The sequence below is a fragment of the Anomaloglossus baeobatrachus genome, chromosome 2 (genome assembly GCF_048569485.1).
Source record: "Anomaloglossus baeobatrachus isolate aAnoBae1 chromosome 2, aAnoBae1.hap1, whole genome shotgun sequence".
NCBI classification, from domain to species: Eukaryota; Metazoa; Chordata; class Amphibia; order Anura; family Aromobatidae; genus Anomaloglossus; species Anomaloglossus baeobatrachus.
Window position 1 is genome coordinate 765,586,984 of NC_134354.1, and position 26,973 is coordinate 765,613,956.

The 26,973-nt window shown below is 41.6% G+C and overlaps 1 protein-coding gene across 1 annotated transcript in view; it reads right to left on the reverse strand.

Moving 5' to 3' along the window:
• TENM4 (teneurin transmembrane protein 4) overlaps positions 1-24,714 on the reverse strand; it is a 124,300-nt gene extending 99,586 nt beyond the window's left edge. Inside the window, exons 1-4 of the mRNA XM_075333976.1 lie at positions 24,696-24,714; positions 24,384-24,578; positions 18,788-18,988; positions 3,428-3,613 (exon numbers count right to left, since the gene is read on the reverse strand). Coding sequence (XP_075190091.1) covers positions 3,428-3,613; positions 18,788-18,988; positions 24,384-24,578; positions 24,696-24,714 — 601 coding nt within the window. The remainder of the gene's footprint in view (positions 1-3,427; positions 3,614-18,787; positions 18,989-24,383; positions 24,579-24,695) is intronic.
• Positions 24,715-26,973: the final 2,259 nt, after the last annotated feature.

The window sequence follows — 26,973 nt, forward strand, 5'->3', positions numbered from 1 at the left end:
CCAGTAACCTCATTTAAAAGGGTACTCCAGTAACCTCATTTAAGGATATTGTTTAAAGGGGTACTTCCAGTAACCTCATTTAAAGGGGTATTCCAAAATTATAATTTAAGGATATTGTTTAAAAGGGGTACTTCAGTAAAATAATTTAAAGGGGTATTCCAATAACCTCATTTAAAGGGGTACGCCAGTAACTTCATGTAAAGGGGTATTCCAAAATTATCATTTAATGATATAACCTAAAGGGGTATTGCAGTAATCTCATTTAAAGGCGTATTCTAACATTGTAATTTTAAGTGCTCTGGAAATATAATGTAAAAGGCTATTTCTGCAATATTGTTTAAAGGAGTATTCTGGTTAAATGGGCTTTACAGTGATCTAATATAAAGGGGTACACTGGTAACATCATGTAATGAGCTATTCCAGTAACGGTATTTAAAGGGATATTCCATGAATAACATGTAAATGTGTATTCCAGTATAACTTACGGGATATTCAGGGGTATTCCGGTAGTATCATTTAAAAGGGTGCTCCAGTAATAAGATTTAAAGTGGACTTCTGATATTTAAAGGGGGTGTACCAGTAATATTTAAAAGGGGCATTCCAGTAATATTATTTTAAGGGTTATTCTGGTAATCATTTAAAAGGAGTGATTGGTAATATTAATAAAGTGGTTTTCCTGTAATATCTTTAAAGGGGTATTCCCACTTCAGTAAGTGACAGTATGCCATCACTTAATTGCTGAAGGTCTGGGCTTCCTTGCAGTGAAGAATCTGCCTTAGTTCCTCTGTGCCCCGCCACTATTTCAATGATTGGGGCCGGATGTAGTTCCCTGCACATCTGCGTAGGATCTAGAATTTTCTGAATAGTCTTTGTGTTTCAATTCCCCATCAATTCCAATATCTTTGCTTGCCTTTTCTACAGATGCATCCAGTCTGCGATTCTCACAAACACTCAGAGGTGAGGACTATTAGGCCTATACAGGTTCATATAGAGGACATCAAAAATACAATTAATTGACAGGAAGCAGAGATCTTAAAACTGGTGAAGACTTTGAACAATGTACACTTGAAAGGTGCAGAGCTTTTCAGTGCACAATGTTTATGCTTTATTTACAGAAACTGGTCAACCCCTTTAAAGGCTAAGTTCACATTTCCGCTAAAATGTATCAGTCACAATCCGCTGCTCTTGTAAACAACGGAATCCGTTTAGCGGATTCCGTTGCTCCCATAGACTTGTATGAGCAGCGGATTGTAACGGATGATGCTGCGTTGCACCCTCCGCCCGACTGATCAGTCGTGGAACGACTGACCGCCGGGCGGGAGGAATGCAGCCTGTAACGTTTTTTGAGCAGCGAGATCCGTCGGATTTCGCTGCGCATGCTCTCTGGCTCCCTGCACACGTCACCAGCTTTGGTTGGTTACCCGATATTTACCCTGGTTACTGTGCAAGGAGCCAACGCTAAGCGGTGTAGGCCCGTAACCAAGGTAAATATCGGGTAACCAAGGTAAATATCGGGTGCTTTGCTACCCGATATTTAGTCTGGTTACGTGTGCAGGGAGGCCGACACTTCCCCGCTCGGCCCCGCCCCCTCCCGCACTCCGCACATGTGTGTACACAAACACACACACACACACACACACACACACACACACAACCTGTCCCCAGCCATGCAGACAAGCACTGCCATTGACACCCTCGTCTGGCCCCGCCCCCGCTCGGCTCCGCCCCCTCCCGAACTCCGCATGTGCACACACATACATACATACATACATACATGCATGCACACACACATACTCACTCACACTCACCTGTCCCCAGCCATGCAGACCGCAGCACTGCCACTGACATCCTCAGCGCCTGGCCCCGCCCCCTCCCGCATTCAGCATGTGTATATATACGCACACACACACACACACTCACACACACACACTCACCTGTCCTGCAGTCCCTGCGGCACTGACGTCCTCAGTGCCACGGCCCCGCTCGGCTCCCCCCCCCCCCCCGAACTCCGCCCCTCGCACACAACGGAATCCGACAAAGAATTCTGTTCTTTGTCATCCGTTGTACGGCGTTGCACAGCACATCAGTCACATGCGTCAAGCGACGCATGTGACTGATACAAAACAACGGAAATGTGAACTTAGCCTAAGAGAGATTGTGTCAGGACCACTTTACTACTGGAACTAGTGGTACAGCTGGACAGGTCCTACAATAACAATAAAAATGATACCTGTCTTGTAGTAATCCGACGTGCCAGTGCTGAAAAATCGAGCTTTGAAGTTACATGCAAATTATCTTGGAGGTGTGGGAGGGGGCGTGGCAATACATATGGAGGACCCAGACACGCCCCCAATGCAGTTCCATGTGACTTGAAAGCTCAATTTCTCAACACTGGCACATCGGATTACTACAAGATTAGTATCATTGTTATTGTAACACTGAGACCTATACAGCCATATCACTAGTTTCAGAGGTAAAATCCTCCTCACAATGCCCCTTTAAGAACTGGACGGATTAGGATATCTTATTATTGAGATGAATAATTAATGTGTGTTCCTGCTTTTGCTTAAAAATTCAATTCACTTACTTATATCTCTAATTTAAATATATATATATATATATATATATATATATATATATATATATATATATATATATATAAACACCTCCCAAAATGTTTCATCTTTACTCCCATAGTAACAGGGGAAGGTTCGATCATCCAATTGTTGTCTAAAAATTAAGAAACCTTCCCTTACGCACTTGGCACAAGTCCTATTACAAAATATATTATTGGGCCTCATGTATCCTAAAATATGGAAGCATTTGGCGATTAGACAATAAGGTCTCAGGAAATTTTTGGAAGGGATATTGGGGGTTCGTCCTCTCAACTTTGATGTGGTCTGTGGTCATAAATAAGCCTAGAGCTCAGATAAAAGAATGAGCTCACTGATGGTTTCTTAGTTGACTCTGCAGCACAGGCTACAGAAAGGAAACGGTACAATATTTTTATTTGCAAAACTAATTTGTAGCCCAAGCTGGTATTTGCATGCCCCTAACCTCTCCGGAGCTCAGTAATGAGGCTAAAGTGACCTCTCAGTGAGCCACCGGGTGACATTGGATAATCAGGTACGGTGGGTGAAAAGTCAGCACGCCCCCAGTCATGACCCCCAGACCAACACTTGGCATATTCAGCACACATTCACACCCCCATCGACCGCCCCAACAATTCTTGGCCAATAATCTTTTTTTCCTGATCACCAAATGAAAGGACATTTTGTTACAATTCGATATGAGATAATGATGACGTCAGAGCTAAGAACCTAGGAAGCTGCACATGCGGCACGGACGCCCGCCGGTAGCGCTGAGCATGCCTTGGTCATTAAGAGGCCGGAGTTTTTCACAATTTTTTTCCCCCCACTCATCCTACCAATAGTGCAGTGCTCTCCATTCCAGCCGGGGCTGCATTCACACTTCCCGTCCCGGCAGGTGCCGTGCTCGTTGCAGCGGGGGTGACAAGCCCTCTGATCGCACGCCGAGCCCATCCAGCCCTCGTCACAGCGGCAGTTTCCTCCGATGCACATACCGTGGCCACCGCAGTCCGAGGCACAGATCTCTGCGGGGAAAAAGAAAGGGAAGAAGATGCAAGGGTTAATAAATGGACTGAAATACTCTGTGCTGCTGTGAGCATGCTCAGCCTGTGGTATCCAACCTGACTCCATTTCCCAGACACCTTTATTGCATGCAGCCTAAGTCCTGGAAACAGTCACTGCTTAGCACAAAATCAGCTTCACCACAAAAAACTCTCCTGAAATACTCTGTGCTGCCTGGTCATCAAATACAAAATAAAGTACAAAATAAAATACAAAATATAAGAAAAGAAAATCTCCTGAAATACTCTGTGCTGCCTAGTCATCACCAAGTAGGAAATAAAATAAAAAATATACATAATAAAATAAATGGATTGAAATACTCTGTGCCGCCTAGCCATTGCCAAAACACAAAATAAAATAAAATACAAGATTAAGTTAAAAAAAAAAAACTCTTCTGAAATACTCTGTGCTGCCTAGTCATCGCCAAGGACAAAATAAAATACAAAATAAAATAAAAAACTCTTCTGAAATACTCTGTGCTGCCCAGTCATCGCCAAGGACAAAATAAAAAATTAAAAAAAAAAAACCTCTCCTGAAGTACACTGTGCTGTCTAGTCATTGCCAAGCACAAAATTATAATTATATTATTATATATATATATATATATATATATCCTGCCTATCCACACATCACAGTGTAAAGTGCGGTATCTAACACTAGAAACCTCCATTCTTTACACTGCAGGCTGCATACACCTGATTTTTATTTTTTTTTTAAGTTTGGGCTCATTTTATGTGTTTTATAAACTGTTTTTAGAGACCCTGCCTATCCGCACATCCCATTGTAGGGTGATGTATCGTGTCCGACCTTGGCACCAAAAACCGCCATTCTTTACACTGCAGGATGCATCCACAGAAATAGAAAAATATATTTATTGTCCTTTTTTGGGGGGAAGGGGGGGCACTGAACCTTTTAAAATAATAAGGAACGTATCCAAATACCCCCAGAAAAATGTCTGTCTCTACGACACATAGGAAGGGACATCAATGAGCGTTCCGGCCGGATACCACGCCATTGTCCGAACAAAAAATTCCTGTCGCTCGCTAATCCTTCCTGACAATAAGAATCTTATAAGCAGATTACAAAAAAAAAGGAGAGAGAGGAGAGGGAGAAGGACGCACCATGATTGATTCCCCTATTTGTCGTCTCCCCGTATAGCTTTTGTGCCAGGCAAATCCGAAGGGGCCGGTGAGCGGGGGAGGGGCGGGCGAAATCTCTTCCGCAGAACGTTACAGAAGTCATATTTAATTAAAAACTGGTTAAGTGTGAAAACAATGCAGGAATAAATGACTGATAATTCAGCCGAGTGCTACACAGTCTGCGTCGTGCCTTGTTAACCTGCCATTCTGACGGTATTTCATTAATTTTGGCGGCTTTTTTTTTTTTTTTTTTTTGCCCATACTTTAATAATTCTTTCGCTAGGCAAATGATTACTGTTGCACAGTGGGACAAAAAATAAATAAATGTAGGTTAAGAAAAAAAATTAAAAAACGCACTAAAATTATAAAATAAAAATCGAAGAAAAATAGAAAAATTAAAAATGCACTAAAATTAATAAATAAGCAAAAAATAAAAAAAGCACTAAAATTATAAAATAGACAAAAATGGAAAAATAAAAAATGCCCTAAAATGATAAAATAATAAAAACGAGAAAAAAAAATGCACTAAAATGTTAAAATAAAAATAGAGAAAAATGGAAAAATAAAAAAAAATCACTAAAATTATAAAATGAATAAAAAGAGAAAAAAAATGCACTACAATTCTAAAATAAAAATAGACGAAAATGGAAAAATAAAAAATACACTAAAATTATAAAATCAATAAAAATCGAGAAAAATAAAAAAATGCACTAAGATAATAAAATAGAGAAAATATAAAAATAAAAAATGCACTAAAATATTACAATAAATTAGAAAAAATAGAAAGGGTAGTATAAAAAAAGTAAAAAAAAAACATTACATATTTATTCTGACACAGTGGGACAAGAAAAAAGTAGGTTAAAAAAAAAACAAAAAACGAACAAATGTAAAAAAATTATATAAAAAAGGTAAACTAAAATTACAAAAGTATTATAAAATAAAAATGTCAGACAGTTACACAGTGGGACAAGGAACAAAAAGTGTAGATAAAAAAAAAAGCACAAATGTAAAAAAAAATTAAATGGAAAAAAAAATGTAATAAAAAGAAAGAAATAGAGAAATTATAAAAAAAAATAAAAATAAAAAAAGGTCAAAATTATTCTTACACAGTGGAACAAGAAAAAATGCAGGTATAAATAAAAAAAAAAAGCAGTAAACGTAGAAAATGCAATAAAATGGTAAAAACAAAAATAGAAAAACGTGATAAAAAAAAGAAAAGGTATTAAAAAAAATGATTTAAAAAATTATTTTTTCCCACATTGTGGGGAAAAAAAAAAAAAGGTAAAAGAGACTAAAGTTTTAAAGTAAGAAATGCCATAATAAAGGGAGAAAAATATAAAATTGTATTATGAGAGAAGAATAAAAGTGAAGTCTCTAAATATGGAAATAAAAAGAAAAAAAAATTAGTAAAAACAGAAAAAATACTGTTAATACATAATATTTAAGTGTTTATTTTTATACAATGGGGCAGAAAAAAGAAGTGTGGGGAGGAAGAAGTAAAAAAAAAATACTGAAAAAATTAGACAAAAAAAATTTGCAAAGTGGGAGAACATGAAATAAATGTAGGTAAAAAAAATGAAAACTCTAGAGAAAATAAAACTTTAAACAAAATGTAATAATAAAAAAAAAAAGACAGTATACAGAAAGCGCCCCCTTGTGGTGGCTGAAGAAAGCAGAATTTTACTGCAGGGGATTTACAGCTCTGAATCAGAAAAAGTGCCTTTTGAATGATGAATCCGCACTAACACTGGATTCCCAGTTAACCCCCCTAAAAAATGAGTAATGCCCCTCACATCAAGAGGTGCAGTGATTTAATACAGAAGGATGTGATCTGGTGCCGCTCTGTTGGGTGCTGGATAATCCGTCCGGTTCAACAGATAATCTCTGACTTCAATGGCCGCCTTTACCCCTGACTTCTGGATTTCAGCAGACTAAAAAAAGTCAGGAAAAGGCTGCATGTGTATTGGAAGACATCTGTCTGACCCCTTTAGACCCCCATTATCTGCTGCAATCAGACCCAAGGCCACCTCCTGATCAGGCAGCAGGCACAGCGCCGGCCCCCCACCAGCCACAGCACCGGCCCCCCGCCAGCCACCAGCAGGCACAGCGCCGGCCCCCCCGCCAGCCACCAGCAGGCACAGCGCCGGCCCCCCCGCCAGCCACCAGCAGGCACAGCGCCGGCCCCCCGCCAGCCACCAGCAGGCACAGCGCCGGCCCCCCGCCAGCCACCAGCAGGCACAGCGCCGGCCCCCCGCCAGCCACCAGCAGGCACAGCGCCGGCCCCCCGCCAGCCACCAGCAGGCACAGCGCTGGCCCCCCGCCAAGCAGCAGGTACAGCGCCGGCCCCCCGCCAAGCAGCAGGTACAGCGCCGGCCCCCCGCCAAGCAGCAGGTACAGCGCCGGCCCCCCGCCAAGCAGCAGGTACAGTGCCGGCCCCCCGCCAAGCAGCAGGTACAGCGCCGGCCTCCCCGCCAAGCAGCAGGCACAGTGCCGGCCCCCCGCCAAGCAGCAGGTACAGCGCCGGCCCCCCACCAAGCAGCAGGTACAGCGCCGGCCCCCCGCCAAGCAGCAGGTACAGCGCCGGCCTCCCCGCCAAGCAGCAGGTACAGCGCCGGCCCCCCGCCAAGCAGAAGGTACAGTGCCTGCCCCCCGCCAAGCAGCAGGTACAGTGCCGGCCCCCCGCCAAGCAGCAGGTACAGTGCCGGCCCCCCGCCAAGCAGCAGGTACAGTGCCGGCCCCCCGCCAAGCAGCAGGTACAGTGCCGGCCCCCCGCCAAGCAGCAGGTACAGCGCCGGCCCCCCACCAAGCAGCAGGTGTAGTGCCGGCCCCCCACCAAGCAGCAGGTGTAGTGCCGGCCCCGCCAAGCAGCAGGTGTAGTGCCGGCCCCGCCAAGCAGCAGGTGTAGTGCCGGCCCCGCCAAGCAGCAGGTGTAGTGCCGGCCCCGCCAAGCAGCAGGTGTAGTGCCGGCCCCGCCAAGCAGCAGGTGTAGTGCCGGCCCCGCCAAGCAGCAGGTGTAGTGCCGGCCCCGCCAAGCAGCAGGTGTAGTGCCGGCCCCGCCAAGCAGCAGGTGTAGTGCCGGCCCCAGTAGACAGGAGCCACAGTGATCGCCCCAGATAGCAGCCATGATGAGCACACCAAAGATCGGCCAGCGAGCTCTTGCTAAAGAACCAGAGGTTCAAGGATTTTGTTTTTTAAATTTTTGGAACTTCTTAAAAAGGAATTTTGTGCACGTTTTATTTCTATTTGTAAATTATACGAAGAAAAAGAAAAAAAAAAAAAAGACGCCAATTATCTGCCAATACTTTGGTAGCATTTAGAGATAATTTGTCCAGTTAGCTTAAAAGTGTCCTAAAAAGCAAATTACATCTAAACTGAGGCGAATTCAAGACTAGTATCAAGTGGTAAACCAAGTTTCTTCTGAGGGATCCAATTCTGCCTTATTAGTGCTGACCTGATTACACAGCGTCCACAGGGACTGGGACAGATAATGAGATAACACACAAGAAGTCCTTAGGAACAGAACTTAATTTGCCAAATACAGTTTACTTAACCCATTGAGCCCATAATACGTGGTCCTATAAAAGGCATCACTGTTACCAAGAAAGCCCTACATGAGATCCATAAACTAAATCTTAAAGGTTTTGTGACATCAGAAAATGGTATTATAGCAGTTATATTCTTGTACATAGGGGCAGTATTATAGTAGTTATATTCCTGTACATAGGGGCAGTATTATAGTAGTTATATTCTTGTGCATAGGGGCAGTATTATAGTAGATATATTCTTGTATATAGGGGCAGTATTATAGTACTGCCCCTATACTATATATACGGCGCCCCTAAGTATATATTCTTGTACATAGGGGCAGTATTATAGTAGTTATATTCTTGTACATAGGGGGCAGTATTATAGTAGTTATAATCTTGTACATAGGGGCAGTATTATAATAGTTATATTCTTGTACATAGGGGCAGTATTATAGTAGTTATATTCTTGTACATAGGAGCAGTATTATAGTAGTTATATTCTTGTACATAGGGGCAGTATTATAGTAGTTATATTCTTGTACATAGGGGCAGTATTATAGTAGTTATATTCTTGTACATAGGGGCAGTATTATAGTAGTTATATTCTTGTACATAGGGGCAGTATTATAGTAGTTATATTCTTGTACATAGGGGCAGTATTATAGTAGTTATATTCTTGTACATAGGGGCAGTATTATAGTAGTTATATTCTTGTACATAGGGGCAGTATTATAGTAGTTATATTCTTGTATATAGGCGCAGTATTATAGTAGTTATATTCTTGTACATAGGAGCAGTATTATAGTAGTTATATTCTTGTACATAGGAGCAGTATTATAGTAGTTATATTCTTGTATATAGGGGGCAGTATTATAGTAGTTATATTCCTGTACATAGGGGGCAGTATTATAGTAGTTATAGTCTTGTACATAGGGGCAGTATTATAGTAGTTATATTCTTGTACATAGGGGGCAGTATTATAGTAGTTATATTCTTGTACATAGGAGCAGTATTATAGTAGTTATATTCTTGTACATAGGGTCAGTATTATAGTAGTTATAGTCTTGTACATAGGGGCAGTATTATAGTAGATATATTCTTGTACATAGGGAGCAGCATTATAGTAGTTATAGTCTTGTACATAGGGGCAGTATTATAGTAGTTATATTCTTGTACATAGGGGCAGTATTATAGTAGTTATATTCTTGTATATAGGAGCAGTATTATAGTAGTTATATTCTTGTACATAGGAGCAGTATTATAGTAGTTATATTCTTGTATATAGGAGCAGTATTATAGTAGATATATTCTTGTACATAGGGGGCAGTATTATAGTAGCTATATTCTTGTACATAGGGGCAGTATTATAGTAGTTATATTCTTGTACATAGGGGCAGTATTATAGTAGTTATATTCTTGTATATAGAAGCAGTATTATAGTAGTTATATTCTTGTACATAGGAGCAGTATTATAGTAGTTATATTCTTGTACATAGGGGCAGTATTATAGTAGTTATATTCTTGTACATAGGAGCAGTATTATAGTAGTTATATTCTTGTATATAGGAGCAGTATTATAGTAGATATATTCTTGTACATAGGGGGCAGTATTATAGTAGCTATATTCTTGTACATAGGGGCAGTATTATAGTAGTTATATTCTTGTACATAGGGGCAGTATTATAGTAGTTATATTCTTGTATATAGAAGCAGTATTATAGTAGTTATATTCTTGTACATAGGAGCAGTATTATAGTAGTTATATTCTTGTACATAGGGGCAGTATTATAGTAGTTATATTCTTGTACATAGGGGCAGTATTATAGTAGTTATATTCTTGTATATAGGAGCGGTATTCTGTAATTTCCTCCCTCTCATGCATCAGGGCTATAATGGTGAGTGATGAATTGATACGAGCTGTGTGATGTCTTAGGCTGATCTATTTCTAAGCAGATGGCTAATATTCAATATTCCATTCATTATCTCCTCTTCTTGACAATGAACTTACTCTTCTTCTGCATTTTAAACCCGCATCCGTGTATTTCATAATCTTTAATCCCGGCCTTGTCCTCCTGTCTTCCGGAATCGATTAAACAATGCTTATTGAGCGCCGCAAAAAGAAAGAAAAAAACCCATCCTTGTGAATAGATGTTGCAGATTCCACATGTGAGAGAATGGCTCCTGTGAAGGAGACTCGCTGCCGGGGGCCATGATTGGCTTTTGACCTTCTTCCATATCAAGATCTGAAAAAAAGCACTTGTCCTTTGGCAGTTACCACAAGGGGCCGATACACGAGGAGGACGCGCGGCCTGTGAAAAAGAGGTTGTAGCTTTTTACAAGGATCCGGGATGAGGCCTCATTTTTCCCATTAAAGTCACAGATTGCACATTTGACCTCTGACAAGGCTGCGAAAACCTCTGCAACCGGAAAAGATGGAGGAAAAAAACAAAAATAAAAAATAAAAAGCCCCTGGAGGGCGGCGGCCGTCAGGAGGATGCCAGAGCAGGTTGCTTTACTCTTATCGCTCATCATCTGTCCATTAGGTCAGGGGTCTGGGGGGTTTATCCCGGAGATCTGCAATGAGGCCTACTCTTTAGGCAGGCGAAGGCATGAGCCCATTCGGAGGAGATCCCAAGGACGCCCTATGGTCCAGGCGCATCAAATAGGCCAAACGCGGTGAATAATAGATTGGTAGCGGCACAAAAAAAAAAAAAGCGCCCCTGTGCAAAAACAGTGTACCGGCCCTTTAAGTCCAATAACATCAAAAGGCTTTGGAGGTGGCCATGGGCCTCTATGTGGCCGCACAGGTTACACCAATATGTCCGCCCCTGTGCAGCGGGCAGAATATACCTGTCTCTTGCTTAATGAGTACTAATGCATTGCTATACAGCGTTACTTCCAATTTAGGACTAGGAAATAAAAAGGGAGGGTTGATTTTATCATCCGCTCCATGGTAGAAAACAGACTAAATAAAGTTGTAAAATTTGTCGCAAATGGTTAACACCTCTATATATAGTAGATAACACAGGATTCACTATTCACAATAGGTGATGTCACAGCTCACCTTCTCCCCTCCTATACAATGACTGATAACACAGGATTCACCATTCACAATACATATCACAGCTCACCTCCTCCTCCTCCTCCTCTTGTACAATGACTGATAACCCCTCTATATACAATACAGAACACAGGATTTACCATTCCCAATAGGTGATGTCACAGATCACCTCCTCCTGTACTATGAATAATACCACCTCTATGTACAGTAGATAACACAGGATTCACCATTAACAATAGATAATGTCACAGCTCACCTTCTCTCCCTTCTGTACACTGACTGATAACATCTCTATATACAGTAGATAACACAGGATACAACATTCACAATAGGTGATGTCACAGATTACCTTCTCCCCCTCCTGTACAATGACTGATAACACCTTTATATACAGTAGAGAACACAGGATTTACCATTCCCAATAGGTGATGTCACAGCTCACCACCCCCTCCTGTACAATGGCTAATAACACCTCTTTATACAGTAGATGACCTATTGTGAATGATGAATCCTGTTATCTACTGTATATGGAGGTGTTATCAGTCATTGTACAGGAGGAGGAGGTGAGCTGTGATATCACCTATTGTGAATGGTGAATCCTGTGTTATCTACTGTATATAGAGGTGTTATCAGTCATTGTACAGGAGGAGGAGGTGAGCTGTGACATAACACAGAATTCACCATTCACAATAGATGTCACAACTCACCACCTCCTCCTGTACAATGTCTAATAAACACCTCCTATATACAGTAGATAACACAGGTTCCATCATTCACAGTAAATCATAACATAGCAGACCTTCTCCCCCTCCCTTCACAACAATCTTTGTACACACACATTAGATGCTACAATACAATAGAGAAGGTCAGAGTCTGTTCATTGTGGCTAATGTACATGTGCGATTTTCTGTTTTCTGAAATAACAGGAAGTTAGAGTAAAAAGTAAAAAAAAAAAAAACCTCTGTAAAAATTATCAGATTTTATGGTTTTATTTTTTTAATACAGATTGTGGTACTTTAATTTTTGGCTTTTTTTTTTTTTTAAAGAAAAAGATATTTAGCACTAAAGTCTGTTTTAAACAATAGATCATTTTCCAATCTTCCCAAAAAGGCTTTCTAGTGGTTGGCTGTGCCTAGCAAAAAATGGATGTGGGGGCGGGTTATGGACTAAATACTGTACTCCAAGTTTACTACTCATAAAAACTGGCTTGAACTTCATTTTGTCCCTTGGAGAGCCCAAAAAGACACTAATTTTAAAAATAATAATAATAAAAAAAAAAAAAAAAAAGTGCTCAACAGGTTTTTGCTATGTAACCTGAGAGCAGATTAATGTAGGGGCACAGATCCTGATTCCAGCAATGTGTCACTTATGGGCAGCTTAGTGTAGTTTTTATAAAATCTACCAGAGCTCGGAATGCTGGGCTGTGTATAACCTCACCCAGATCACTGATTGGCTGCTTTTATTGACGTACACAGGACGCAGCCATCAGTGGTGGGGGCGGGGTTACAAAGCAGTGGACTAGAAGGCACAAGACATCTAGTCCTGTGGTGATATTCTCCTGCTGATAAAACACTGTAAGTGACATAGCTGGAGTCAGGCTCTCAGCCCCCTACATTATTCTGGTCTTAGATTACTTAGCCTGCTGAAAAAAAATCACCCCTCAATTAATTAATTTTGAAAGTAAAAATACAAAACTATGTTATATATATATATATATATATATATATATATATATATATATATATATATATATATATATATATATATGTATGTATGTATATATGTATGTATGTATATATATGTATATATATATATATTTCTAAAAAGGAAAAATAAAAAATAAACATACACACATACATATATATATATATATATATGTATGTTTATCTTTTATTTTTTAGAAATATATATATATATATATATATATATATATATATATATATATATATATATATACACACATGTATATATATATATATATATATATATATATATATATATATATGTTTATTTTTTTTTTATTTTTTTTTTTAGAAATAGAGAACGATAATCCAAGTTTGTCATCAATCGCGTCTTTTCAGAATTCTTCCCTTTTTTTATAGTAGTGATGTACAGGAAGGCGGAATCCGCGCACAGATGGGACTTTTGCTGCGTCGGCTGTCCACCATCCTTTGTCCTGCACCGCGCCCCCTGGAAGCTGATGTTACAGACCATCTGTTACTGTTTTTTTACATGTGAATTAGGTGTCAGACTGTAGACCAATAGCCGCTAAGAAACTGACCGAGACTTACAGCATGATACGCGGGCGTGAGACGCAACGTTAAAGAATTGGAGGCGGACACGATCCTTACAAGAAAGCTTAAAAGGAGTTCTCCAGAGTCAGCAAGTAAATGGAGGTTATGATTAAAGGTTACGTTAAATAATAAAAAAAAGTATATATTTCTGCGGCCACTAGGTGGAGCTCACTGAGAACGGATTATAGAGTTTCATAATTTAAAAAGGGCATTGGGGTTTGTTTTGATGATTTATTTGATATATGAATGTCTTTAATTTTGGCATTATTATTGTTGATATAAATAGTGTGTGTTGCAGCTTTTGAAAGATAATAAAAAGAAGTTTAAAAAAAAAAAAAAAAAATCACCCTAGACCACCAGGTATATTATGTATTAACCTTTAACTACCTCTAGGCCTCAATGATTATTAGATATTATCCCTTAACGAAGCCTAGAACTTTACAGGTATCAGATATGACCCATAAACACTCCTAAGAGAGAACAGATATTAAACCAAAAATACCCTAGCCCACCAGGTATATTTCATATTAACTATGGATATTAGATATTAACCCAGAAATGACCTTTACTTACCGGGATATTCGATTTTGACCCCCAAACTTCCTAGACCGCCAGGGTTATTACATATTAATCCACAAGTAACTTGGACCTCTTGGAAAACTAAATATAAGGGATATTTGATATTATACACAAATACACTAGACCAACAGGGATGCTAGATATCTCACACACATTCTCTAGACCACCAGGGATGTTAGATATTAATCCACAAATTATATATTTTTTGGAATACTCAAGTTTCCTAAATAACCAGGATTATTATATATTAATCCACAAAAAAACTTGAACCTCTAGGAAAACTAAACATAACGGATATTCAATAATTTACAGAAACGCACTAGACCACTAGGGATATTAGATATTAATCCACAAATTCTATACTGCCAGAACCATTCAATATTATACCCACAAGTCTCCTAGAACACCAGGAATATCATATCAGTCGACAGTTAACTTGGACCTCTAGGAAAACCAAATATTCGATATTATACAGAAACACACTAGACCACCAGGGATGCTAGATATCGCATTCTCTAGACCACCAGGGATGCTAGATATCGCATTCTCTAGACCACCAGGGATGCTAGATATTTCAAATTCTCTAGACCACCAGGGATGCTAGATATCTCATTCTCTAGACCACCAGGGATGCTAGATATCGCATTCTCTAGACCACCAGGGATGCTAGATATTTCAAATTCTCTAGACCACCAGGGATGCTAGATATCTCATTCTCTAGACCACCAGGGATGCTAGATATCGCATTCTCTAGACCACCAGGGATGCTAGATATCGCATTCTCTAGACCACCAGGGATGCTAGATATCGCATTCTCTAGACCACCAGGGATGCTAGATATCGCATTCTCTAGACCACCAGGGATGCTAGATATTTCAAATTCTCTAGACCACCAGGGATGCTAGATATCGCATTCTCTAGACCACCAGGGATGCTAGATATTTTAAATTCTCTAGACCACCAGGGATGTTCTATATTAATAATAATAATAATAATAAAAAAAAATAAATTGTATTCATTTATATAGCGCTTTTAATTCCACAGCGCTTTACATACATTGGCAACTCTGTCCCCATTGGGGCTCACAACCTAGAGTCCCTATCAGTATGTCTTTTGAGTGTGGGAGGAAACCGGAGAACCCGGAGGAAACCCACGCAAACACGGGGAGAACATACAAACTCCTTGCAGATGGTGTCTTTGGTGGGATTTGAACCCAGGACCCCAGCGCTGCAAGACCACTGAGCCACCACAAGACTGCAGTGCTAACCACTGAGCCACCAAAAGACTGCAGTGCTAACTACAGAGCCACCGTAATCCACAAGAAACTTGAACCTCTAGGAAATTAAATATAATGGATATTCAATATTTTACAGAAACACAATAGACCACCAGGGATGTTCGATATTAATCCACAAATTCTATACTACCAGAAATATTCAATATTATACCCATAAGTTTCATAGACCACCAGAAATGTTATATATTAATCCACGGGTATCTTGGACCTTTTGGAAAACTAAATAAGGAATATTTAATATTTTACACAAATGCACTAGACCACCAGGGATGCTACATATCTCACAAATTCTCTAGATAGAACAACCAATGATGCTAAATAATAACTCAAAAACCATCTATCGCAAAAGAGATATTAAATAATAACCCAGAAACCCCCACCAAAGCTTCCATGGAAACAAAATATTAATCAATAACCAATCTTGACCTCTAGGAACAATAAATGTTAACCCATTACCAACAAAACCTACATGGATATCTAAGGATATCTAAACCCGTAAGAACCATAGACCTCCAGATATCTTTGATTTTATCTCAAAATAACCCTAGACCACCAGGGCTATTGGATATTAAACCCCAACTACCCACAGGCCACCAGGGAAGTTATATATTAACCCTTCAAATAATATTATAAATTAAAGAGTCATTAACTAGTAGCGTGCCCACAGTTGGGTGATCCGTACTTTACCAGACACTTTACCAGCTATTTTTTCCATGACGCCAGAAAAATAGGCTAATTAACCCTATTACAAAGAGTATCCAAATTATATTTTTAAATTGAAAATGGCTGAAGAAAAAAAAAAAAAAAGTTACTATTTAACCAATAATCACCCTAGACCACCAGGGAAAATATACATTAACATTTTAACCTCAGCAATAGGAAATATTAACCATTGAGATGCCCAATACCACCATGGAAAATGAATATTATTCTTATCAAGAAGAAGATTTTGCCATCTTTGATGGGAATCAATGCGTTCCTTCATTATTCCTAACTAATTTTGCCCAAAATGCGTCGGTATTTCAAGATTTTTTTCTTTTTTTAATTATATTAATCAAGAAATTACTTTATGGTAAAGACCAGTTGTATTGTTAATGTTCATCCCCCATCTAAGAATCTGAACTAACGCATTTCAGTCCATTACAATGTATTCCTCCATTGTGACCTTCCAACCAGGGCCATGTTTATTCATCTTCGCTCTCCTGGAGGACATGTTGCCTCCTCTGGGGAGCTTCACACCCTCTAAATGAAAGCTTTACAGCAAGGCCGAGGTGTGAATATGGCCCAGGGGTGGCGCGTGCGCGGCTGCGGTCGAGTCCTTTGGCATCCTATGAATTTAACATGAGCTTTCATTTGCAAAGTTTGGAGACCTCTGGGCCCCCGGGGGGGCTCCGTGGCTTCATCACATGTGTGGGTTGATCAATGAGATATGACAATGTCTAGAAAGATACATTAGACACACAGTGGGAGCGGCAGCGCACGCACGCTGCTAGCGGTGGGAGTGTATCCATCATCGCTTATAGAAATGGCAAGGATCAGATGTAAAAGCTGTTTAGTCAACCTGAAAGATTGCGCTTAGATGACGGTAAACGGAGAAAAAACAGCTGTCAGCGCGCTAATGATCGCAACAAACCTGCGAAGAGCGCGGAACGCGGCAGCGTAAACACAAGGGCGGAAGGTGGACTGCAAACAAGCAAAGGTGCGAAAACCACAAGTCATGGGAAATCTGTAATGTGGCCGCCGTGTACAGCGCCGAGGGGCCAAAAAAGATCGGAAATATTAGATATTTATATATAAAAGAAAATAATCAAAATTTTATATTGTAAGAAAAGAAAAAGAAAACAGAAACAAAAAAAATTCATAATATATTATATTGGAACTGCTCCAATTACTTTCTGACCCCCGTTTTTAGATCACAAGAACTGCTCGGATCATTATTCAATCCCCTCTCCCCCATTTGAGATCATAGGAACTGCTCGGATAACTTTTTACCCCCCCCCCACCTTTCCCCCACCATTTTTAGATCACAAGAACTGCACCGATCACTTTTGACCCCCCCCGCCGTTTTTAGATTACAGGAACTGCTCCGATCACTTTTGACCCCCCCCCCTGCCGTTGTTAGATTACAGAAACTGCTCCGATCACCTTTGACCCCCCCTGCCATATTTAGATTACAGGAACTGCTCCGATCACCTTTGACCCCCCCTGCCGTTTTTAGATTACAGGAACTGCTCCGATCACTTTTGACCCCCCCTGCCGTTTTTAGATTACAGGAACTGCTCCGATCACTTTTGACCCCCCCTGCCGGTTTTAGATTACAGGAACTGCTCCGATCACTTTTCAACCTCCCTCCGCCCGAATTTTTAGATCCCAGGAACTGCTCTTATTTTTTAGACACCCCCCCCCGACCATGTATTTAGATCATGGGAACTGTTCTGATCACTTGGACCCCCCTGCCGATTTTCAACCACAAGAACAGCTCCGATCACTTTTCGGCCATTTTTAAATCGTGGGGAGTGCGCCAATCAGTTTTCAACCCCCACCCCAATTTTTAGATCCCAGGAACTCTTCTGATTATTGTTCGACCCCCACACTGTTCGATTGTTAGATCAGAGTAACTGCTCCAAAGACTTTTCAACCTCCCCGCCATCAGTTTTTGATCACAGGACTACTGTAACCGCCCCCCCCCCCCCCCGTTTTTAGATCACGGGAACTGCTCTGACCACTTTTTGACCCCTCTCCATTTTTAGACCACAGGAACTGCTGCCATCACTTTGCCCCCTCTCACTATTTTTCAATCACAGGAACTGCTCCGATCACTTTTCAACCCCAATTTTTAGATCATGGGAACTGCTCCGATCACTCTTCGACTCCCGCCCCAATTTTTAGATCCCATAAACTGCTCTAACTATTTTTCGACCCCCCCCCCCCCCCTAATTTTAGATCACAGGAACTGCTCTGATCAGAGGAACTAATCTGATCACTTTTCGACCCCTCCCTCTGTTTTAAGACTACAAGAACTGCTCCAATCACTTTTCAACACCCTCCCCCCCACCATTAATTTTCAATCACAGGAACTTCTCCAATAACTGCTCCGATTAGTTTTCAATCCCCCATCACAGGAACTGCTCTGATCACTTTTCGACGACCCTGTCTTTAGATCACAGGAACTGCGCCAATCCCTTTTTGGGCCCCCCCCCATCATTTTTAGATCACGCCCATATAAAAAAACAAGCTTACCTATGGAGCAGTCGTGCCCTGTCCAGTTGGGGTCACAGGTGCAGATCCCGGTTTCGGCTTGTAAGGTCCCGTGTCCGGAGCACTGATCCAAGCAGGTAGCGCGGGGATTCTCGCAGCTCGTCCCGCCCCAGCCGACGGCGCAGTGACACACTCCTTGCACGCACACACCTCGCCCCGAACACGTGGGATCCATACAGTCCACTAAAAGCAAGAAATAAAACAGATAATAAAATAACAATAACGGTAATTTATCATTAGCTGCTTTCTTGGTATACCTCTAATCTCATACAGAGATTTTCCTCTTGGATCTGTAAAATACCGTAGTGTGCTCCATGGGGCACAGTAATGGCGGCACAATTCACGGATCATGCAGCTTTATAAGAAAACCCCTATTTATTTTAAAGATGGCCGGACCGGACCTGACAAGCGCTCGATACCTACTGAATCTCCCTCCATTTCCTTATGCATTCCTTATTGCATTGACCCTCCCTCCATGTCTCTATTATCTGTACATGGTCGCGCTCAATTGTAAAGTGCCGCGGAATATGTTGGCGATATATAATTATTACATTATTATAACCACTGCTAGACTTCCAGGGATATTAGAAATTGAACCATGTGCCCTCTAGATGACCATTATTTATTAACCCAAACCAAGGTAGACATCTGGGAATATTAGCCATATTCACTACATCTTGATGGAAATTAGATATAACCCAGAATCACCCGAGACCTCCAGACATATCAGCTATAACCCATAACCACCCAAGACCACCAGGGAGATCAGGTATAACCCATAGCTACCTGAAACCTCCAGTGACCTTACGTATAACCCATAACCACCCTAGACCGCCAGGGAGATCAGGTATAACCCATAGCTACCTGAAACCTCCAGTGACCTTACGTATAACCCATAACCACCCAAGACCACCAGGGAGATCAGGTATAACCCATAGCTACCTGAAACCTCCAGTGACCTTACGTATAACCCATAACCACCCTAGACCGCCAGGGAGATCAGGTATAACCCATAGCTACCTGAAACCTCCAGTGACCTTACGTATAACCCATAACCACCCTAGACCGCCAGGGAGATCAGGTATAACCCATAGCTACCTGAAACCTCCAGTGACCTCACGTATAACCCATAACCACCCTAGATCTCTACGGATATCCGACACAACTCAAACACCCTAGACCTCCAAGGATACAAGATATAACCCAGAACCACCAGGGATTATTATTATTATTATTATTATTATTTATTTATAGAGCACCATTGATTCCATGGTGCTGTACATGAGAAGGGGGTTACATACAAAATACATGTACAAGTTACAGTAGACAGACTAGTACAGAGGGAAGAGGGCCCTGCCCTTGCGGGCTTACATTCTATAGGATTATGGGGAGGAGACAGTAGGTGGGGTGTAGGTGGGGCGGCAGCTCCGCACGGTGGTGGGGCGGCAGCTCCGCACGGTGGTGGGGCGGCAGCTCCGCACGGTGGTGGGGCGGCAGCTCCGCACGGTGGTGGGGCGGCAGCTCCGCACGGTGGTGGGGCGGCAGCTCCGCACGGTGGTGGGGCGGCAGCTCCGCACGGTGGTGGGGGCGGCAGCTCCGCACGGTGGTGGGGGCGGCAGCTCCGCACGGTGGTGGGGGCGGCAGCTCCGCACGGTGGTGGGGGCGGCAGCTCCGCACGGTGGTGGGGCAGTGAGGTCATTCAAGGTTATAGGCATTTCTGAACAGATGAGTCTTTAGGTTCCGTTTGAAGTTTGCAAGTGTAGTAGATAATCTGACGTGTTGAGGCAGTGAGTTCCAGAAGACTGGGGATGTTCGGGAGAAGTCTTGGAGACGGTTGCATGAGGAGCGAATGAGAGAGGAGGATAGAAGGAGATCTTGGGAGGACCGGAGATTACGTTTTGGAGTGTAGCGAGAGATTAGTTCAGAGATATATGGAGGAGACAATTTGTGGATGGCTTTGTAAGTCAGTATTAGTAGTTTGAATTGGATACGATGGAAGATTGGGAGCCAGTGAAGGGACATGCAGAGAGGAGAAGCGGGGTGGTAGTGAGGCGAGAGGTGGATCAGTCGGGCAGCAGCATTAAGGATGGACTGGAGAGGGGCGAGCGTGTTAGCAGGGAGACCACATAGGAGGATGTTGCAGTAGTCGAGGCGGGAGATTATGAGAGCATGCACTAGCATTTTTGTAGATTGAGAATTGATGAAGGGACGGATTCTGGAAATATTACGGGATTACGATATAACCCATATCCACTCTAGACCTCCAGGGATAATAGCTATAACCCATAACCACCTTAGACCACCAGGGATATCAGATACAACCCATAACCACCTGAAACATCCAGGGATATCAGCTACAATCCAAAACCTCCCTAGACCGCCAGGGATATGAGATACAACCCATATCCACTCTAGACCTCCAGGGAGAACAGCTATAACTCATAACCACCCTAGACCACCAGGGATATAAGATACAACCCATAACCACCCGAAACATCCAGGGATATCAGGTACAACCCAAAACTACCCTAGACCGCCAGGGATATCAGATGCAACCCATAACCACCCTAGACCGTTAGGGATATTAGATACAACCCATAACCACCCTAGACTGCCAGGGATATCATATCCAACCCATATCCACTCTAGACCTCCAGGGAGAACAGCTATAACTCATAACCACCCTAGACCACCAGGGATATAAGATACAACCCATAACCACCCGAAACATCCAGGGATATCAGGTACAGCCCAAAACTACCCTAGACCGCCAGAGATATCAGATGCAACCCATAACCACCCTAGAACACTATGGATAACAAATGCAAAACTACCCTAGACGGCCAGGGATATCAGATACTACACATATCTACTGGAGACAGAGAGGAATATCACATATAACACATAACCACCCTAGACCTCCAGGGATATCAGATACAACCCATATCCACCACCTGAGACATCAGGCAATATTCGCTATAACCCATAACCACCTTTGACCTCCAGGGATCTCAAATTTAACCTATAATCACCTGAGCCATCCAGAGATATAAAATATAACCCATAAAGACCCTTGACCTTCAGGGAAATTAGAAAACCTAAACCCACCCCAGACCTTCAGAGCTCTTACATATTAGTTACCGGTACCATCCCTAGACCTCCAGGAATACTGTAGATCCAACTGCAGAAACAAAGGATCAGGCATGCTGAAATTGAGCAGGCCCAATCTGTCCTTCAGATACAGTAGACTTGGGGGGCCCCTATACTATTCCGCAGTGGGCTGGTTTTGTAGAGACTGGCGGGTTCGGCCATCTTTGGGGATGTTGTCAATCAAGTTCTAATTCGATGTGATAATAATGGTTTGTTTTTTCAAAAATTATTATTTTTTTTTTATTATAAATTAGTTTTTATTACAAAATTTAGGCTTTTTTTTTTTTTTTTACTTTAAAGAAATTAATTGATTATATTTTTTCTATTAATGAGATCCACTGTCTTTATGGTACCATACGGAAAAAAAAAAAAAAGAAGCCGGAATGAAGTGCCTATTAATGAGAAGGCAGAGCGAAGCCGGTGGGCAGCGTTCTGCAGCACACCACAGCAGATGGGATGAGCGCTGCGCGAGAGGAGCCTCCAACAGATGACAAACACACAGCGCTCCGTCATTAATCACTTACTCTGAAGGTCAATGGGAAAAAGAGAGACAGGTTTTTAAAAGGGTCTGTGTCACATAGGGAGGCTATTCTGCTGCCTCAGCGCTCCAACCCCGGATTATGAGAGGAGAATGTACGTGTCACAGCGCCCCATTTATCATAATCCTATGACCATTTTTCATGTTGAAATGAGATCCTTTCATGAGAGGTCTGATACAATGGCCGTCATCACCCCCTCCCCCACTCCCGAGGTTTTTGGCTGCATTCTCTGGGACAGGATTAGATACACTTTCTTTGTTGGGCTTTCATTCTTCTTTGCGCCATTGTGGTTATTGGGGTGAATGTGACCTTAGAGCTTTCTTGGCTCAGAAAACTGGATGCGAGACAAAACCAAATTATAATACGACCTCGAACTGAATCCTGTAAACGAAATATTACCCTGGATTCACTAACTGCAATCTGTACTTAGAATATTATTCTATATAGGGGCAGTATTATAGGAGTTATATTCTTGTACATAGGGGCAGTATTATAGTAGTTATAGTCTTCTACATAGTGGCAGTATTATAGTAGTTATATTCTTGTACATAGGAGCAGTATTATAGTAGTTATATTCTTGTACATAGGGGGCAGTATTATAGTAGTTATATTCTTGTACATAGGGGGCAGTATTATAGTAGTTTTAGTCTTCTACATAGGGGCAGTATTATAGTAGTTATATTCTTGTACATAGGAGCAGTATTATAGTAGTTATATTCTTGTGCATAGGGGCAGTATTATAGTAGTTATATTCTTGTACATAGGGGGCAGTATTATAGTAGTTATATTCTTGTACATAGGGGGCAGTATTATAGTAGTTATAGTCTTCTACATAGGGGCAGTATTATAGTAGTTATATTCTTGTACATAGGAACAGTATTATAGTAGTTATATTCTTGTGCATAGGGGCAGTATTATAGTAGTTATATTCTTGTACATAGGGGCAGTATTATAGTAGTTATATTATTGTACATAGGAGCAGTATTATAGTAGTTATATTCTTGTACATAGGAGCAGTATTATAGTAGTTATATTCTTGTACATAGGGGCAGTATTATAGTAGTTATATTCTTGTACATAGGAGCAGTATTATAGTAGTTATATTCTTGTACATAGGGGGCAGTATTATAGTAGTTATATTCTTGTACATAGGAGCAGTATTATAGTAGTTATCTTCTTGTACATAGAGCAGTATTATAGTAGTTATATTCTTGTACATAGGGGGCAGTATTATAGTAGTTATATTCTTGTACATAGGAGCAGTATTATAGTAGTTATATTTTTATACATGGGGCAGTATTATAGTAGTTATATTCTTGAACATAGGGGGCAGTATTATAGTAGTTTTATTTTTGTTATATAGAGTTATGTAGAATAGTAGATATATTTTTCTCTTTACAGGGCAATGGACCCTAAACCAATTGAGCTTATCCAGTGATATGATGAATCTTCCTAGAACGGGACAACTACATTTTGGAACAGATGATGTTTTCAGAGCAGTCTTCACACTTCTCACCCGTCTTGGCAGATCATAAAATGTATATTAATATAATAATTTATATAATGTGAATTTCCACCTTCCTTTATTAGCAACGGAACCTGAAGAGCTGTAAAATTTCACAACAAGAAGCAAACAGTGATATAACTACCCACATACTCGGACTTAATGGATTCCTGAAGTAGAATTGCATTCCATGTCACCAAACTGCCCATCGTGAGTAGCGGGAGAAACATGGACTCCAGCGGTGCTGACCTTACACTTGTAGCCACGCTGAGCTAATGAGAGCTGATAAATCGGATGTCCCTCAGCCAGGAATGGACCTGAAGGCTCAGACAGGGAATTTAGAAATGTAAATGAGAACCGATACATTTCCGATTTGGACTTTTACCTTCTTCGCAGTTCTCTCCTTTGTAGCCTGGGTTGCAGATGCAGGTGCCAATAATGCAGGTCCCGTGATTGCTGCAGGTCACGTCAATGCACTGGTTGGTGGGGACGTCGCACTCGGCACCTTTCCAGCCACTGTGGCAGAGACATCTCCCCTTCATGTACTGTCCGTTACCACTGCACAACACCGGGCAGGATGCTAGGGGGAGGAGGGGGCCATATTATAAAGAATAATAGCCATATTCTAGTAAAGACCATCCCACTCCTCACAACTTATTACAATCCTCTAGGCACACTCCTTATCCGAAAAGATTACCTTGATAACGGCAAACCATACCAAGGTAAAAACATGGACCTTTCCAGGAGCCGTTTCACATTAGCACACCCCCAACTATGCGTAAGGGGAGATCCTGGTGACCACATTGCACACCACACTCCTCACCTCTACTTACCCCATCTTACTTCTTAGTTCAAACAACTCATAACAGGAGGCCCTAGTGACTCCTTCCCACACTATGGTCCTAACCATCATAACAGGAGGCCTTACTGACCCTTTCCCACAATCCTAACCACATCTAACACAAGTAACTAGTGACCCCTTCCCTCAGAGAGCCAACTATGAGTTACAGAAGGTCTTAGTGACGCCTTCCCACACAAAAATCCTAAATATATGAAACAGGAGGCATTAGTGGCCCCTTCCCACACTACGGTCCTAACCACATGTAACAGGAGGCCCTAGTGACCCCTTGCCACACTACGGTCCTAACCACATGTAAAAGGAGAACCTAGTGACTCCTTCGCACACTACAATCCTAACAATATGTAACAGAAGGCCCTAGTGACCCATTTCCACTCTATGGTCCTAATCATGTCTAACAGAAGGCCCTAGTGACCTCTTCCCACACTATAGTCCTAACTACATCTAAAAGGAGGTCCTAGTGACCACTTACCACACTACATTGTGATCCCTTCCCTTAATACAGTCCTAGCCACATGTAACAGGAAGCCCTAGTGACAACTCGCTTTCAACCATGTGTAACAGAAGGTCCTAGAGATTTCATCCCATGCTGGACTCCTAATCATTCTTAACACAAGATCACAGGAACCCATCGCACACCACACTCTTCATAAGAAAAGGTCCCGGTGACCCCATCCCAAACCATTTATAATAAGAGTCTTGCCTCACAACACAGTCCTAACCATTTGTAACAGGAGTTCTTGTGGACCCAGCCCCACAATACAGCCCTAATCCTTCATAAAAGGAAGTTCCGGAGACGCCATTGCACATCACACTCAAACTCACATAAGATGAGGTCCTGGCGATTCCATCTGACACCTCAGTGAGAAACACTCATAAGAGGAGGTCCAATGACCTCTTCCCATACTACTGTCCTAACCATGTGTAGGAGGAGGTCCTAGTAACTCCATCCCACACTACTGTCCTAACCATGTGCAACAGAAGGTCCTACAGATTTCATCCCATGCCAGACTCCTAATCATTCACAACATGAAGTTCTAGGAAACCCATCGCACACCATACTCTCCATAACAAGACGTCCTGGTGAACCCATCCAAAACTATTGTCCTAATCAGTTATAACAGGAGGTTGTGGAACCCTTGTCCCAAAACACAGTCCTAACTATATTTGTAACAGGATTTCCTAGAGATCCAGTCCCACAATACAGCCATAACCACTCATAAAAGGAGGTTCCAGAGATCCCATCACACACACTACATTCAACCTCGCATAAGAAGAGGTCCTGGTGGCCCAATCCGATATCTCAGTGAGAAACACTGTTAAGAGGAGATCCTGGTAACTTCTTCCCACGATACAGTCATAATCACTCATAACAGGGAGGTTCTAGTGACTTCAATCCATACCATTCTTCTAATTACACATAACAGAAGGTCCTGTTGACCCCATCAAAGCCACTTGTAAACGGTGACACATCCTACACCAGACGTAACAGAAGCTCCTTTTGAGCCCATTTAACACCACAGTTCAAACCACCTATAACCATAGGCTATGCTAACCTTATCCTTCAGTGGGACTCTATGGGTTCTATAGAGGAGAAATGAACTGCCTTTATGGTGCACGCTCCATTTTTCTCTTAAAAAAAATTTTTTTTTCTTACCTCTTCCACAGTCTGGTCCAAGAAACCCCAAGAAGCAGTGGCAGTTTCCAGCCACACATTCTCCATTTCCGTAACAGTTACTGGGACAGTCATCCACCGATTCTACAATAGAAAAAAAGTGTATAGAAATTTAGTTAAGTAAAATCTGTATGAAGCTAAAATAGTAAATATGGTTAATCCAGTTTTACAAAGAACAACAGTATAGAGGACCCTAAGGATTTGATCAGATTTTCAGAACTGTAAGAGCTGATGACATCAAAAAGTTGACTGTCGGAGGTTGTGGCCCATGGAGCAGAGAAGGACCCAAGTTTAGGTTGGCCTCTACTGCAAAATTACCCCTTCTTCCACCCCACTCCTCATTCGTTTGTAGGCAAAGGGTCCACTTTGAGGAAGAAAACATGTTTTCTGAGAGTGTAATACGCCGCCGCAGCTTCATTATCAGTATTGTGACACAACAAG